Source organism: Lepisosteus oculatus, chromosome 4 (assembly GCF_040954835.1).
Source record: "Lepisosteus oculatus isolate fLepOcu1 chromosome 4, fLepOcu1.hap2, whole genome shotgun sequence".
NCBI lineage: Eukaryota > Metazoa > Chordata > Actinopteri > Semionotiformes > Lepisosteidae > Lepisosteus > Lepisosteus oculatus.
The window spans coordinates 50,540,816-50,558,534 of NC_090699.1; the positions used below are offsets into that span (position 1 = coordinate 50,540,816).

Sequence of the window (17,719 nt, forward strand, 5' to 3'; positions counted from 1 at the left end):
CGTTTCGGCCGTGGAGCCTTCTTCAGGTCTGACACCTGAAGATGCGGGACATACCATGGCTGACTTGGTTCAAATTATATAAAACACCGGAAAATGCAAACACACATTAATCTCAAAGTACACAGTTGCTGTTGCAGTTGAGTAGCTTTATAAAATCTCAACTATGAAGGACTGGGAAGCCCTACTGCGATGATGAAATTATGGGATTATCGTGCATGGCTGAGTAAAAAAGGAGAAATCCGATATTGGAAAGTAAAAGTACTTGTGTTAGGATTGTTGATCTTGATCTCAGAGAGTTTTATATCACATCACTTTTAAAAAAACAAATAATACTGCAAAAGTGAAGTGGTGCAATGTACTGTGTGTTTTCATTAACCTTCAACAGAAGGAGGGAATTGCTAGTGTAACACGGGTCAGTGCATTAAGCATGTTATAGAATTTATGTTTTCCCCTTGAAAAGCACGGGGCAGAGTAGAGCTGCACTCATCACTGGTAGTAGGTACAATTCTCCTGGGCCGGAAGACTTGGTCTTTTGGAAAAGTTATTCAGTGTCTAGGAAACTGAGCTGTGAGTGCTCAGAGCCTGCACACACCCATCCATCCATTTTCATGGGGGAGCTGGAACCTATCCCAGCATGCAGTGGGTGCAAGATGGGATACATCCTGGATGGGACACCAGTCCTTCACAGGGCACACATCTTCATACCCAGGCTAGTTTTCCCAAAAGTTAATTAACCTACCAGTATATCTTTGGACTCTAGGAGGAAAACAGAGCACCTGGTAAAAACCCCATGCAAACATAAGGGAGCACATACAAGCTCCAGACAGATAGCACCCTATGTCCAGAATTGAACCTCAGGTTGGATCTGCTCTTTTAGTTTTGTATGACAGATCGTAGCCTCAATCAGGATGGTCTCTAGTGCCTGCACACATAAAAAACTCAAGATGATCACAAAGAAGTGAAGTCTGAGAGACTTTATTTTAATCCTTTTAAAGTCACAACGAGGAAAATAGCACTCAATACCACAAATGTCACTAGCACTTTGCAGGCCCTTTAAATACCAAACAAACCCTTTGAGAATCTGTTCTGCCCCTTCATCAATTACACATTAATTAGATAATTAACACCATTGTGGCTATTTGCTAAGATTAAAGACCTCCAGTGGCAGGTTACATGTAGCTGCGGCTTCTTCTTAGACCTTGCCACAGTTGCTTTTTTTAGGCTAGGAATGCTTTTCAGAGTGACTTAGATGGGGTATCATCACAGAGAGATGTTATATAAAGCACTGTGGGACAAAGAACACTATCCAGAACAATCCACCCCTTTCAGTTTGAGATAAGACTTGTAAGAAACAAATCCATTGTGTTAATGCAGTGCTGATATTTTCTAACTCTCTTTTGGATGGGCCATCCCCAGAAGACCTTTAATTAAATGTCCTGACGTACATGTATAGCAATTCCATATTCTTAAATGCTATCTCTAATCAGAACAATTCATGTATTTTTCCTAAAAATATATATATATTATTAACATATTATATTTTTAACATGTTATAATTTCATTGTGTGGTGATAACTGGAGGAGAGGGATAGCTGGATAGTGGCGGCCAAGATTTCATAGTGACATCACACATCCTTCAAGGTCGTCTCTTTCTGTTGCTGTGAAGCAGAATTCCCCCCAGTTTTGGGTTGTTCACTCACTAATAGCAAAAATGAGCTTTGAGTTTTTCTGTCAAGAGGCAGGTTAGTTTTACCCCACTGGTTTGTGTTGTTGCAATAGTAATCCTGCTTTGTGTAAGAGGAACTGCAGGTTCAGACAGTTGGTGCTTGTCAGTGGAGCAAATGATTTGCAGCTACTATCTGTCAGAATTACTGGAAGGTTACTTACTCCAAGTCATAAGCAATAAAGAGATTTTAAGGAAAGCTTTACATTTGAACTTTTGATGAATAATTTTACTCAATGCTTCAGGCAACATAGTGATATAAAAACCATGGCTTCAGGAGTAGTATGCAATTCTTATAAATATTAATTTAAATTAACTTACAAATTTGCTTTAACTGCAAAGAAAAATAAGACAAACAAATCTCTTGTTTTGAATTTCCTTACCAAATGTGTTATTTTCTATTATGAAAATAGAGTATTGTATTAAAGTGGACACAATTACAGCTTTGTTTTTCCATTGACCTTAACTTCATGGGTTTGGAAAACTTTCTCCTACCTCCTAATTTACTGTAAACGAAGACCCAGCATTTAAACTGTAGTGTTAGATTACAGAGCGGAAAGCAAATGATGAAATTTAATTATGGTTCTGTACTTTAGTTCTAATGGCACTGTGCAGCATATTAAGAAATTGTGAATAGCAGATGCAGCAGAGAACTACATAAACAAGAATGTACTGTACTTGAAATCTAGTAGAATTTCATATTGATGAGCCAAAAAGGCGAACCCACTATGATCTCTGGTACCTTAAGTTATGCTTGACTTGGTATGTATTATAAACATTGTGTCATGCCTTTTGCAACTATTATTTTTTATTTGAGAGTTTAAAAAAGATCATATAAATGAATAGAAACTAAATAAATTGCTTCTGTAAAGTCTTGACACACAGCTGTTCTTTAGTGCTGATCCCTAGCCTAAAGGATTGCTTAAGGAAAAGGCCACATTATGAGTACAACAAAGACATAGCCTTATGAATTTTTCTTCTTTAAATCAACTGTGACGTCTTTTACCAGAATCCTGTTTCCGATCAATGTGTATACTGTTCCAAAATCAAACGTACACATTTTTCTTACTTCAGAAAGAAATACTTCAGAATTTATGAGAAATGGGAAAGGTAGTAATACTAAGACTCTCATTCAGATTTTGGTACTTTTTGTTCTTCTGTTTGTCTTTTCATTTAATACATTTAATTTCCATTGAGACAACTAAGATGAAAGGTTAAAAAACTATTTGTTGTACATAATTCAATACCAAGAGTTTTCCCTTGTTAATACTCCAGCAGAAAAAAAATCAACTTTTTTAAACTGTAAAACTTCTTTACTTTACAGTAAACCGTAAACTGTAAAACTTTAATGTATGTCATTTTATTTTTTTCGTAATTTGCTTGCACTTTACATTATGTATATTAGAGTAAGACACATTATTTTAATTTCCTTTATTTGCAGAGCTTCTTCCTTAAAGAATGTAAGAAAAATTATATCAGATTAAATACCTGGATTAATATTAAGGAAACATGTTTCCATGCTTTTTTACCCTACAATTGTGGAACACAATTTAATCAACAAAGTTAATAAATTTAGCTTGAAAGCTACAACATTCATACCTGAACTATGCTTTGGATGTTCTACAGAAATGTGTGCTACAGTATCACCAATGGCTGTGGGTTTCACAGTCCCTGCAGGAGAGTTAGCACTGATTGGAGCAGTGGTAAACCTATTCTCGGTAACACATCAGGTCACAAACATATTGCAAATCACAGGACTTGTTACTGGAATGCAAACAAATCCTGCCCAGATAGAACCCACGCCTCCAATTTAGGAATCACTCCCAATCAGATACCGAAATAACCCAGGCCTGAACAAGCACTGAACTACTGTATAGAACTTAACCTGTGTAACAGATTCCTACTGTAGAACATACCTTAGCACTACTGGCCTTAGCAAGGCTCCAATTACTTTATGTTACCTAGATCTTATTTGTTTCCCACCAATTAATTGTAAAACGACTGTCATTTTCGGCAGTCAAAATGTGATACAGTACAGTTCTTTACAATACAGTGATTTGGCAGTTTGGATTTTAGCAGCACATGTCTAAGACTGGAGGGGGTTGATTTGATTTGTTTCCTAGCAGTTATATTGACTGCTAGTTTGCTGTGTGAGATGATTTAAATTAATGAATGGAGTGTGAGTTTTCTGTTCTCAAAATACGCACTCTATATCCTTCCTCAATCTGATGATTTGGTTGAGGGGGTTGACTTCTAGTTTTCTACAACCTGGCTAGCCATGATTCTGAAAACATTTCTCTATGTCAAGAACAGTTGTGAGTTAATTTTTCTGTCAGAAACTCAAAGTGAGGACTACTGCCTGAAGACGTACTCTATGTATTAAAATTAAATCGAAATAAGATACAGTATGCCTGGAAGAAGAACTGAAACCTACAGGAGCAGTAAGAAGTAAGATTAACAAGTAGGAGTTGGTGAAGATAAGAAAGCTGGCAAATCATCTGGGAAGTGATGGATAAATGAAGAAAAAGAAAAATCTAGAGCATTATATTAGAAAGAAATCGCATTGGAAAATTGAACTTTGTTGTTTTAAACTAGCTACAGTACATTGGCATTGACAGAAGTAAGACAAGTTTCTTTTTATTTCCATATGTTCATAATATAGTAAACACTAGTTTCTTGCTGTCACAGTATGCAGTTTGCTGCTTTTACAGCCTTTTGTCAGCACAGCCCATAGCAAATTCCTTTTCACATCTATAAAGTATTTTATTTCCTACTAAAAGTAGCACATTTAAATATCATGTTTATCTCCATTTCTGGACCAATCTACTATATTTGCATAGTGATCCCATTTTTTCCAGCCCTTGTCATATAACAGCAGATACACATTTGAATCTGACACTTCTGATAGAACTAGGTAGTATTTGTTTATCCATTTCTTTTAAAGGAATTATAGCAGTGGCTGCAATATTTACACATGATTACACTGGACCAATATCAGTACCCTCAATGTGATTAGGGAGTGGTGTCTTTAATATTATAAATTTGAGTGAATGATTATTGTAAAAATATGGTAAGAACTCCATACTACCAGATTTTTGTTTTGTATAAGAATGCTTACAAAAAGCAGGTCTTTTTTCTGCCCCATTACCCATTTAGGATTATTAGATACTGTAATTCACCCCCATTGATTTTATCCAGTTGTTTCTTCAAAGAATCCAGGGTGTCGACTTTGACAACATGGCTGGGTTACTTGTTCCATACCCCCACAGACTTTTGTGTAAAGAATGACTGCTGTTCTTTAATGCTAACATTAACTGCTCTGAAACTCTGTCCTAAGCTTTCCGGTACTGCATTTATTTCATATATGTGTCCAGTGAAAAGTTATGTAAATCATGTACAGTACCTGTAAATCACAAAACCGGAAAATTACAAAAAGAAATAAGAAACATATTTTTCTATCTAATAACTTACATACTAGCCTGGTATTGAAATCAGCCTGGCTTCCAGTAGTTTTCTGCAGATTGATAAAGTCCTGCTAAGAAGTGCTATTGAGTGAGGTGAAATCACAAATCTGGTTTTACTAGAAAAATCAGAATTTCACCAGACAACCTTTTCTAAAAATACTATTTAAAAATAAAGATTTTTTTTTTCATTTTGTCAGTGCTCGTAATGCAATATGGAAATGAGTACAGGGCTTTCATGTTTGCGTTAATAGCAATTACAAGTGTATGCTATTCTTAAAGCCAAATTGAGACTGGTCAGCACTCCCTGTATAAAAGAAAACATTCCCTTGGCAAAGTCCTTCCACCCATCCTCCCATCATGATTTCCCTTCAAGACTGCAAGGAAAGGAACGTTAACTCTGCTATCTCTCTAAGGAGAAAAGAGCTTTTCTATAAAACCAACCATGTTTCTAATCAGTTGTAAGTTATCATCTACCAGCCAGTTTCCTCTAATGTGCTTGCTGTCCTGAGTGTATATGGGTTGCATGGGAGTAAGTTAATAGGATATATGTAATCCATGCCAATTGAAATAGTCATTTTTTTAGTACAAATGTAAAGCAGAGTTTTATTGATTATTACAAATTATTCACTTTTAGAAACAAATAAGAAACAAATTAATAGATCCATCAGAAATAGTTGTCCAGTTGATTTTTTTATTCTTTTGAAAACTAGTGTGTCACTGATGAATAACAACACTGTTTATTGTGCTCATTTATATGATCATTCCCTTTAAATGATTTGGTGCAGAATAAGTCCAGATATGTTGGTCTTCTGATGTGCCTGAACAAGACTACTTTGTGGTTTGACATTCCAACTAGAATCACAGATAATGTTCTGAACTGTGGTTTTAAAATGTCATTTAATTATCACTTTGTCTATTGATGGGTTGAGTGACGAGTATGCACAGGAAAATTAAAGTTTGTTACTGGCAACTATAAAGCATAATAAAGTTACAAATGAACATTCAGCATCAGTACTTTCATGCAGGTTTCCAAGCTTGTAAATATATCTTTCTAAAAACATTTTATGTGGAAGAATATGTGTATTACATCTTCATCTAAAGGGATTACTACAGAAGGGAGTTCTGACCTCTCTTGACAACCATGCTATGCCTCCAGCTAAGACTGGTTTTGCTTAATTGCAGAGATTTACACGTGTCTGACCTGCACATGCCTGACTATTGGTAGCTATAAATTAATGTCAATTTCTAAATATACGTGGCACAAGAACCTATATTTGTACTGCAGGAGTAAAAATCCTGAATTTAAATATAACTTACTCTTTTTGTTGTGCTGCTCTTATAGAACAAAACATAGAGCCAGTGCAGATGAGCTAAGCTGATAACTTTCAGTCACATGTTTGGAGTAAATGTCATAGTTACCCTAAGGGCCTTCATTCAGCAAGATGCATCTGTTGTGTATAAAGTATATGGTTGTATGAACTTTGTGAGAAATACCAAACAAAATCTGTTTTGTAATAACGATAAACATTCCCTCTGCTTAATTTTAAGTAGAACTAATTCTGATGAATGGGTACACTTCTGTGATATTTTTCCCACTTTTTCCATAGAGTCCTTTGTGAAGTCTTTGTTTTTGTGGTGGTACAAGTGGATCTGTCGAACTGCTCTGTCCGAAGTTTGTGATGAACGTTTTACACAAAACTCTGTAATAGCATAAACCTTTTTTGGGGAAAAATACATCGCACTACTGTCAAGTAAGATACAATTAGTGAACAACAAGGCTTTTGTAAAACATTTGAGTTCAATGAAGAACTGTTCTTTGAAACCTTTCTCTAAAAGCAATCGTAGCTCAAGACGAGTTAGAAAGCCGTCGTTTGAACAAGCAGAGGAATTTTGTTCGGTTATCTTTACCTGCCTCTGTGACAGTGACACCTGCCGAAGACATCAAGGTCATTACCAGCTCATCGTATCATCCACAGGATTTCAAAGACTTTTTAGTCAGTTTAATCTGTGAGTCCTGAACTGGTGAACTTGGTCCCAGTAGAAAACCAAAGGCTAAACCAAATGTACTTTTTATGTACGCAGATAATTCTGAATATTTTAGATTATTCATATTTAATTTTCTGCATGGAAAGAAAGTGATGATCAGTAACCCTCTTGTGTGCCCTGAACACCACTGAAGCAAAACAGTAGTCTGGGCTTGGGGCCATATTCATTGGACCAACTACACTTCTAAAGTTTTGTTCACTCATAAGAGCTGTTTTGTCGTCCAGATGACATAATGTCGTTCCAACACATTTATCAGACTTTGCTGTGTTAAAACCTTTATTACAAGCATACTTCTTGAAGTAAATGTTTATGTTATGAAACCAATGTTCAGGTTACATTATGTAGAACAATTTACTGGATTACCCCTCCTATGTTATATATTGAAGCCCTTTAACTTCTTTAGTTTTTTTAGAGATGAAGTCACGTTACAGATACAGTATGTCTCTCATTTTAACGTCTCTTGGAATTTTTCTGAAATAGTTTTTAAGGTACATTAGTGACACTTTATGTCATATTAATTCTGCTGATGTCATTCACTTTTTCCTTGAAAATGAGCTTTTCTTTTAAAGCACCATCAAATTTTGTCTAAACATCCACAATTGTACATCAATAAGCCACAGTACCAATAGCAACACTTAAAGTGAGAAGTGCAAAACTGTTTCTTTTATTTTAGGATTTTTAAATTGAACAAGAATCAATACCAAGTCTTTGTTGATTTTTTAGCCTTCTTATTAACACAGTCAGCTTGCTGTGTTGAAATGAGGATCACTGTATTTTTGTTGTGTTATTTTTCTCTGGCATGGAGTCCTGGGCGTTTTGATGAGATTTTCAATACATTGGCAGCAAACACAATTCATATTCCCACTGTTTAATATGCTGTACACATGTAAGTACCTGCAATCCTGCCTTAGTCTCATATGACACCTAGTCTTTGTGTGTTTTAGGATGCCAACTTTTTGTCCTTTTCAGAAGAGAATGGAGTACATTCTGAAAGGATGTCTTGTTTACTGCTTTAATTGTCTTAATTTAAGTGCTTAGGTTTTTTCCTGCTTTTTACGATATTTGTAAATGAAACTCCAGTGTTGGATAGTGTGTTTCCTTTCCTGTGTTGTTTTCTAAATAGGAAGGATTGGATTAATTAAAATGTTAGTTTCTGTTTAGCTTGGATTGTGTAGGGTGTATCATGTGGTTGCTCCCTTTGAGAAAATGTAAAATACCCTAAATGGTTTTTCTTCCTTTCATTCTCTTGCAATGAAAAGGAATGTCCAATTCAAAGAGACATTATCCAATGACTGCTACAAGGCACTGATTTCCGTAGTGGACAAAGCACATTAAGATTGAATTAATAAAAAAAGGGAGACTTCTTATCTTGTTTATCCTCACTGCTTTAAATAGTATCTGTCATCTTAAAAAGATGTAAAAAGATACATTTTGAAATACAAAAATCTCTCCAGGGAATGACAATGCTGTGGACAGCGTGCTCATCAGTAACAGAGCCTGCTCTGTACACTGTTGTGGTTTTAATTATCTGTGCCGAGAAAAATGCTCTTATCTTAAAAATTGAATACAGTTTTAAAGTGTTGTTTAAAATAAGGATGTTTTAACTAATCAGGATACAGTGAACTTTAAATTGCCATATACCTACAAAAGGTACTGGGTTATATCTGAGTGCACTGCCTTGGTTCAAGTCCACAGTGTAGTGATTGTCCTCCTAGTGCTCAGAACAAACAATGTTTTATGCTGGGTGAGTGGAACTAAAGATGAAAAGTTAGTTAGCCTTAAGCTAGTGTCAGTTTGGAAAATGGTAACCTACAGCTTAAAAGAGCCCTTTGTTGATCTGAGATGGTGACGTCAAAGCAGTTCTATAAAGGCACAAATTCATATTTTAGATAAGACAACACAACATCTAAAAGGATCCTTGTGTGTTCTGATTTCATTACATGCATAACTAATTAGGTTTTGGCTTAATAAGCTGAACTTGCTAGGTTCCTCTTCTTGATTAGAATGTATACATGTCAGGTCCACACATACTCGTAGAACCTAACGGCCTGATAAAGGGAATCTTAGTGAACAGCTACGCCTATCAAATACGGAATATAAATATTGTAATATGTTGGAGATGCTTGAATATAACCATTACCAGGTGAGATTTAGCTTTTTTCTTCTTATTGGATGTTTGTTTTAAGTAAAAAGTAAGATGTAATAGTTAAAATGAATTTGTCTTCTTCTTTTGTCTTATGTTTGCTGTAATTCTGAAATGAATGTTCATTCACAAATGCAACCAGTGGTTTATGCAGAGTGTTTTCAGTGGCCAGATGGAAAAAGTAGAAAAGTTTAACATTGGTTAATTAAAAGTGTTTAGTTTTGTACTTGAAAGGTTTACCATTCTTACACTTCTTCTAAACAAATTGTAGATTTCTTTTACAGTAAAGATCAATGTGCGACCGCCGCTGACATTCTGAAATTAGGAAGCCTTATGATCAGGACTCTGAAGGTTGACTTGAACTCATTTAAAATAATCCTGCATTATTTTCACCTGCCATGTACTTGTTTAATAATTTTTCATGACGCAGCCAACACAAGCCAAAGGCAACGCTCCTCATTGTGTTCAGCTATCTGTTTCTTTTTATGCACAGGTGCAAACACACCTTGAAAACCCCACTAAGTACCACATTCAGCAAGCCCAGAGGCAACAGGTCAAGCAGTACCTTTCCACCACATTGGGAAACAAGCTCACCAGCCAGGCCATCAGCTTGCCTTGTCCTAGTCAGCCTGCAGAGCACGTAATGCCTCCTGGACCGGGCAACAGTGCCCCCAACAGTCCTATGGCCATGCTCACCTTGAACTCCAACTGTGAAAAAGAGGTAAGCTAACATCCCTGAAACAGACTGCTGTGAACGCACATTAAGTTGCATACAAATTACCTGCATTCAGGATGTGCTCAGATGTGTAATTGAGGAAACTACAGAACACTCAAGACAGAAAAGGGTAGCTCATCCAAAACAAGCTTGGAATGCAAAAGCACTTACTAGAGTAGAAAAGAGTTAAAGGAGGATACCGTAGTTTGAAACATACAGTGGATTATTTGAAACATACTGTACGGCGTTTTTTCCACATAGAAGAAGCATCTCATCCCCATGGACTTTATAGGATTAAGGTAACCACTCAAAACCATAAAAGATAACTTGCAAAATGTTATTTCGTTGTGAAGATGATCAGTTCTTGTGATCGTTCTCACTTCTGTTACTGAGAATGCAATTCTGCTCCTTTTAAAACTGAAAGCAACTAGTGCTGTTCGGCATGTTTGAAACTCGCCAGACTTGAATTCACAAGGTGGCATAGAAAAATGTTACATGTTTTTAGCATTATCATTCATATATTGAATAATAAAATTGTATAAAATAGCATTTAAAGCGTAAGAAATATTTTGCATAAACCCATTTTCCTTCTTAATTTCTCTTTGAAATTACTCAAGGGTCTTCAAAGGTTTCTCTTTGCAAACACTTAGATGTCTTAATAAATGTATTTGTATGTAATCAGAGAATTACACTTAAATGCAGTAATTGCTGCTCGGCAGCTAAGATGATCTGCATTGCTCTGAATGTTTTAAATACTATATATCTTAAAGAGAAAGAGAAGAGAAATTACATACATTTTGGATATAATATTCTGAAATCACCACTGACCAGGCAAGGCCTAAAGTACATTTTCTAGGTCACTCATGTAGGAAGAAGAGAAAAGACAAGGAAAAGGGGTGAATAAGAAAAGAAAGTAAAGTCCAGTCAGCAAGAACCGAGGACAGATACTGTATAAGAAGTGTTGAGACTTTGGGAAACAAGAAGGAGAGGCAGAGAATGTGCCACAGTAACTCAAAGAAACTACATGGTGTCTTACATTTGTGTATGATAACGTTTACAGCATTTCAGTACTGTTGTATTTCACTGATAGTAGTAGTACCATGTTCCTGATTATGGAATATTTGTGAAGAAAGCTTCTATGATGCAAGAATCTGAATGCAAGGAGCAAGGCTTTGAGGTTAAGATACAGTGCATTCCGAGTAAATATTTTTAAGACGGGCATGCCACTGAAATAAGGTAGAAACTATTGAATAATGCTGTAGTTATCTGGTTATCAAAAATAGATGTATATGGAAATTGTGTAATTGTAATATTTTGTTTTAGGATTAGAACGCAGCACATTTTCAGCAGGCACAGATCTGTATTTTATTTACTAGTACAGTTGTTTCCTGTCATTGTAATGTGCAACAGTAAAATGTAAAATACGGTATAGGAGAATAATGCCACTGAACTATACTGGAGGTGCGTTTTGTTTAAACACAGCATCCTCCTTGTCAGGACAGGCGCAGCTCTAAAGTCAGTCTTGTGTAATTGCAATGTGTATCAGTTGTAATAGGGTAGTTGCAGGAAGAAAAATAGCATATAGCTATTGTGCAACCTTGTCAGCGCCTTTCTGCTACAGTTCTTTCATGGGAGGAGAGAGGAATGTGTCCCAGTGGACTGTCATTAATATTTAACAGTAACAAATATGGACCAATGCCGAGCAGTTAGGGCTCTCGACTTGTAACTGGAAGGCTGTGGATGCAAATGGGGCTTTGGATAAAAGCAACAGCCAAACAAATGCGTGATAAAATGTGCCTACAATGCATTTTTGCTACCAAACAATTTGACATTATAAACAGATCGAACATCACTTAAATTGTAATGGAACATTTGCATCGGAATATTTGAATTTAAATGGAATTTGGAATTGCTTATTTGGAATGAAGGTGGGCAAAATAAGCAATTTTAGAAATGAAAAGAAAACACGTACAGCAGCATGCACTGGAAAGTCAGAATGAGAAATGCAGCATGTGAAATTTAAGCGGCTTAAATTGACATATGGATTTTGTTATTACAGATGGATGATGTAATTGATGACATAATTAGTTTGGAATCAAGCTATAATGATGATATTCTTGGACTTATGGACCCAGGGCTACAAATGGCCAACACGGTAACTCAGTTTTTCAGTCAAATATTGTACTTTTACCTTAGATTTTGCACTGGTCAATTAAAAAAAAAAGAGTTTACTAAAAACACAATGAAGTGGAGAAAAAATGAAAAAAATCACTGTTCCAATCATTTTGCAATGATACATTTGAAAAAATATACCAGTGCAGCAGGACTGCAAAAGAAATGTCATATTTTGGATGAAGTAATTAGCAAAGCACCTGGTGCTTGACACAAAACAATACCCCAGTAGAACCATATGCCCATTATATTGCAATATTGTAATAATATAACAATATAATAGTATAGCATATAGTATTGCAATAATACTGCTTTGGTCTATTAATTATGTTTGTAAGAGAAGATAAATGCATTACTGAAATAAAAACAATTTCCCGCAAGCTCATCAGTTTAACAGAGGAGATATTAAGAAGTAGAATACTACGTTTGTGTTTTACGTAACATGTGGAGCACTCTTATTTGGAGCAAATAAGAAGCAGAAACCAACAAAATGCAAGTGGGGAGCTTGACCAACAAATGCACCGCTTACTTGCCATAAGTCATTTAAGTACAATGTTGTCATGTACAGTATAAGTGACACGGGCACCTGATTTCCTGCAATTGCATGTGTATAGCATCATGAAAAATCAAAACATGAAATATTATTAATATTAGATTTCTCCACTAGTGTATGATGTCTCATACAGTGCAGACACAATGTTCTGCTCAATTCTTTGCTTAATTTATTAATTTAATTGAAAACTAAACTCATAATTTTACGGTATTTTTGTTTTGTCATTTGCAGTAAGCTTGTAATACGTTCTTGAAGAAAAATTCCCATTTTGTGTTCAGGTAAACATACCAGGAGATATTTATTAAAACTTTTGATTCTGTTCTTTTGTTTTCTCAGCTCCCTGTCTCTGCTAATCTTATAGACATGTACAGCAATCAAGGGATGCCACCAACAGGCCTAACTATCAGCAACTCCTGCCCTGCTAACCTGCCCAATATCAAAAGGGAATTCACAGGTAGTGACAAGCATTTCTTTTCAGTCTCTTGGACAATGTTCTTTGCTAACTGACTAATTGTTGGATGTCAAAATAGTTACTGCTCAAATAGGAATTCATTGATTGTATTTATTGGTTTGTAAAATGATTTTAGTGGGTATTGTATGAAGAAAATTGTATAATAGCGATAAAAGAGACAGAAAATTAGGAATAACTACCCATCCATACACATTACAGAGTGTGTACACAAGCTCATAGACATTACAATGGGAAATAAATATGATTATTTTTCTCGCAGGGTACAGATAAAGCTGATTTCTTTCTTTGGTTTGCCTTTTGAAGTGATGTTTTATTCTAAATATACAGTATGTGCAGAAAAAGATTTCTAGTTACCGTGTGTCTGATAATTGGGCCAGTGTTTTGTTTGAAATTCTCATAATATAGCAAGAGCACTGTGAAATATTTCACCTGAAAGTGTGATACTGTTAAATTTGTGATGTCCTCTGCTGTGATTAGTAAGACAAAAATGCCAGTTTCTGAATCTTTTCAGAAAGAAACAATCTTAACACCAGGTTAAAGTAAACAAAAGTTATAACTTAGTTTGAAGGGATTAAGACATTCCTATCCCATACTGTAAGTCAGTTTATTTACAAGTTGGTTAAAATTAAACTCCATCGCTACTGTATATCAAAATCTACCCAAGATTCACAGCCCACCTAGGAAAGAATTTGTAGACTAACTGTTTTCTGCTATGACAAAAAAAAATCGGTGCTGAATTTAATATAGGTGACAATTGTAAAGACCAAAAACAAAAGAAAGATGTCTGTAGATTTGCTGTATATAACTGTAGAAATACCCATATTGTGTGCAATTGAAAACACGCTACAAAAAATATATGTACTAATTAGTTACCCCAGCTCCTGCCATGATGCATATTCTGGACAAGTCTGGATCGTGTGCCAAGTTTGAAAACTATCAAAGGCCTGAAGGGTTTCCAGTAGGTATGTTGTTATCATTTATGTTCTGAGTGTTCTAAATTTAATCATTTTATGTAAACCTAACAAAGTTTTTTTTGTAGATAAAAGCTTGGGTATTAACTGACATTTTAGAGATTGGAAATGATTGCATGTCTTCAGTTCCACATTGGCTAAACATCCCAATTCGTGAATGTGAAATTTAGAAAAACATTTTTTTATTATTTATTGAGGATTTACTTAATAAAATTCTTCATGGCAGTTAAAGCTTTTATTTATTTAAAAAAAATCTGTACAGTAAATTATTCAAAATATAACTAAAGTTTCAATTCTTGTGTACTTAACTGACATTTTGTGTTTACTTGACATGAACTTGTAAGTTCTTTTTAAAATTGACAGTTGATTTAATATTGATGACATCCTGACTAATGAACAATATATGTTGAACTACGTTTTTATTATTATTTTTATTCAACCTGTTTCTTATAAAATAGAATGCTTACCATACCAGTATGTCAACTTTCAAATTGCCCCATAGTTGGTTAAACATAAATCTGTCCCCTTTCCATCTCTGCTTATCTGCAGTAGATTTACCTAAAGGGAAAAAATCAAATTTGACATCAAAATTAAATATAGACATTTGTATTAAGTATAACTGAATGATTTCTTGCAATGCTGTTTTCAGAAATGCAATTACTTCTGAAATTGAATTTTCTGAATCAGTGCATTACTTTGTAGTTGCATTTATTTTTAAACTTTGGAAACAACATGCGTTTTATTTATTTTAAATGCGTAGCTGGATTGCTCACTAGCAGTATGGAAATTGAACTCAATATTGCACACAATATGGAAAACAAATACATCTAAAAAAATGTACGCAAAGGAACAAGTAATAGGTTTATTCCATGCTGAAAAAAAAGAAGAAAGAAAACACAAAGCTTCGGCCGTTTTTTTTGTGTTTTCTTTCTTATTTTTTTCAGCATGGAATAAACCTATTACTTGTTCCTTTGCAGCCTATGCATGCTGACGCAGCTACCCACCTAAAAAATGTATAACTAGCATATGTCAAATTTCTCAAACTCTTCTGCCCGTTATTGAAGTAACCTTTTCTAGAAGAACTGATTGAATACATTATCACTGTGGTTCTTTCATGGTGGTTTCACTAAACTACAACATAACATGGGACCTGATTCCTAGGATTAACTATCTTAACCTCCAGTAATTCAATTTTCCCACTGTTGTAAGGAGACCCCTGAGAATCACCATGGCGATTCTGTAAAATGACACCTCGTCAGGAGAGGCAGAGACAGCCTGGACTGACCTGATATTTCCTGGGTTTGACATCTTACAAAAATGTGTAAATAAAGATTAAAATCTTTATTGCCAATTGCCAATTCCCAATTGGATTCTAGTAGATTGGTGATCAAGGACTTCATCATGTTACATCTCAAGGGGTGGAAGTACATTAAAAAAAAAGAGTTTCTGTAACTAGTAAGAATTAAAACACACTATGGTTTTCCTTCCTACTCACACATTGTTAAAACTGAATTTGGGTGTTGTAGTTCATAGTAATGTACACAAAAAATTGACAACATTGCTTTTTTAAAACAAAAGACACTGCTAATAACTATTGCATATTAAGGGTTTTAGGGTGTTTGGTGGCATTAGAAAATATAGTTCTAAATGTTCTTTCTTATTTCAGAGGCTGAAGCCAGAGCCCTTGCAAAGGAAAGACAGAAAAAGGACAATCACAATTTAAGTATGTTTTTGCCTTAAAATGTTTTCTTGCTTTTTCTATATAATATAAAAAGACAAAAAGTGTTTCTGGGGAAACAAGAATATGGTGTGGTTACAAATTCCAGGAACTATATTTTGAAAACATTCAGTTTAACTTATGTTACATTTATCTTAAGAAAACCAGTACAAGAATGCATTTAATGATTCTATTATTAAATTACTAAATGCCATTACATTTAGACAATTTTTGTTTTGAGGGGTACAGTGGAAAAATGTAATTATTGTATCAAAGTCAAGGAACAGCTTGATTGCTTTTCTTAACACTACTGTATTTCAAGAAAGTTACAAACAGTAAAACAAGGAGTATCATTGAGTATGAAATTAAGTAAGGTTTTGTATAAGATTTAAAAAGCTTATGACAACATTATCTAGTAGGTTGTGCAAGAAGATTGCAGTCTGGATTTCTACTAATTTCATGTCTTGAACTCCAATTTTGTTTAGTTGAAAGAAGACGGAGGTTTAACATTAACGATCGAATTAAAGAATTGGGGACTCTGATTCCAAAATCCAATGATCCGTAAGTCTACATAAATTCGGATATATGTAGATTTTTTTACTCTTTACACTTTTTATCAGGTGCTTTTTTATTAAATCTTTTAAACGCAATATAGACTCAGACATGGGTTTTAGGAATATTTGTTTAAAGTGATGTGACAAACAGCCTCTAAATATGTTACAAAACATTCTAGTTGCCATGCTCAGACTTGCAATGACAACAGCAATGGCTTTTCACAATCAGTTCTGTCATGTCAAGGTACTTTAGTATATCCTATCCATTTTCTAACCCCTTCATCCAATACAGGATCACAGGGGATCTTATCCCAAAAACAGCCACAGGGCTGGATACACCCTGGAGGGGATGACAGTCCATCACAGGCCACACACACAGACACCATTTTCCTAGAAGCCAGTTACCTGTACCTTACCATGTATGTCTTTATAGTATGGGAGGAAACCCAAGCTCTCGGTGAAAACACACAGAAACACGGAAAGTACATACAAACTCCATGCAGATAGTACCCCAGGTCCAGAATTGAACTCATTGCAGACTTCAGTGAAGGACTATATTGACCAGAGCATTTGTTTCTTGTTATTATTACTCTGATTGTCATCATCATCATTAGCATCATCACCGCGATTGTTGTTTTAATCTTAGGGACATGCGTTGGAACAAAGGCACCATTTTGAAAGCTTCTGTGGACTACATTAGAAAACTCCAGAGAGAACAGCAGAGAGCCAAGGAACTGGAGAACAGACAGAAGAAACTGGAGCATGCTAACAGGCACCTGATGCTTAGAATACAGGTTTGCAAATATGAATTATTCAAGGTGGTTTCTAAATACATTTTGGAGATGTGAGGTACAGTAGTCAGGGCTACAGACTCATAACCAGAAAGATTTGGGTTCAAATCCAAAGTGAGACACTGCAGTAGTATCCTTTAGCAAGATTCTACATGAATGAAATCCTGACATTCTTCTGTCTTTTGGGTGTTGTGCTCATCCTATAGCTCTTGTTCTAAAGCAACGGTAGCCCTTGCTCTTCATAGTTGAGAGCAAGTTGTTTTTTTTCTTTTGCAGTTAATTTAGGTTGCAAAGCAAACGAGCATCTCTGACCAAACGTGATGGCCGAATTTAGAGGGTTGTGTGTTTTCAGAATCTCCAGACAAGCACTGAAACCGCTGTGATTTCTGCTTCTTCAG

General features: G+C 35.2%; 1 protein-coding gene across 6 annotated transcripts in view; it reads left to right on the plus strand.

Moving 5' to 3' along the window:
* mitfa (melanocyte inducing transcription factor a) overlaps positions 1-17,719 on the plus strand; it is a 70,911-nt gene that overhangs the window by 49,300 nt on the left and 3,892 nt on the right. For 5 of the 6 annotated variants that reach the window (XM_015347209.2, XM_015347210.2, XM_015347212.2 and 2 more), the window contains 7 exons: positions 9,870-10,097; positions 12,151-12,246; positions 13,153-13,270; positions 14,158-14,250; positions 15,926-15,982; positions 16,462-16,537; positions 17,177-17,324. In XM_015347209.2, the coding sequence (XP_015202695.2) occupies positions 9,870-10,097; positions 12,151-12,246; positions 13,153-13,270; positions 14,158-14,250; positions 15,926-15,982; positions 16,462-16,537; positions 17,177-17,324 (816 nt within the window). Of the gene's footprint in view, positions 1-8,789; positions 9,377-9,869; positions 10,098-12,150; positions 12,247-13,152; positions 13,271-14,157; positions 14,251-15,925; positions 15,983-16,461; positions 16,538-17,176; positions 17,325-17,719 lie in introns of those variants that run through there. The other variant, XM_006630614.3, reaches the window with a different exon arrangement.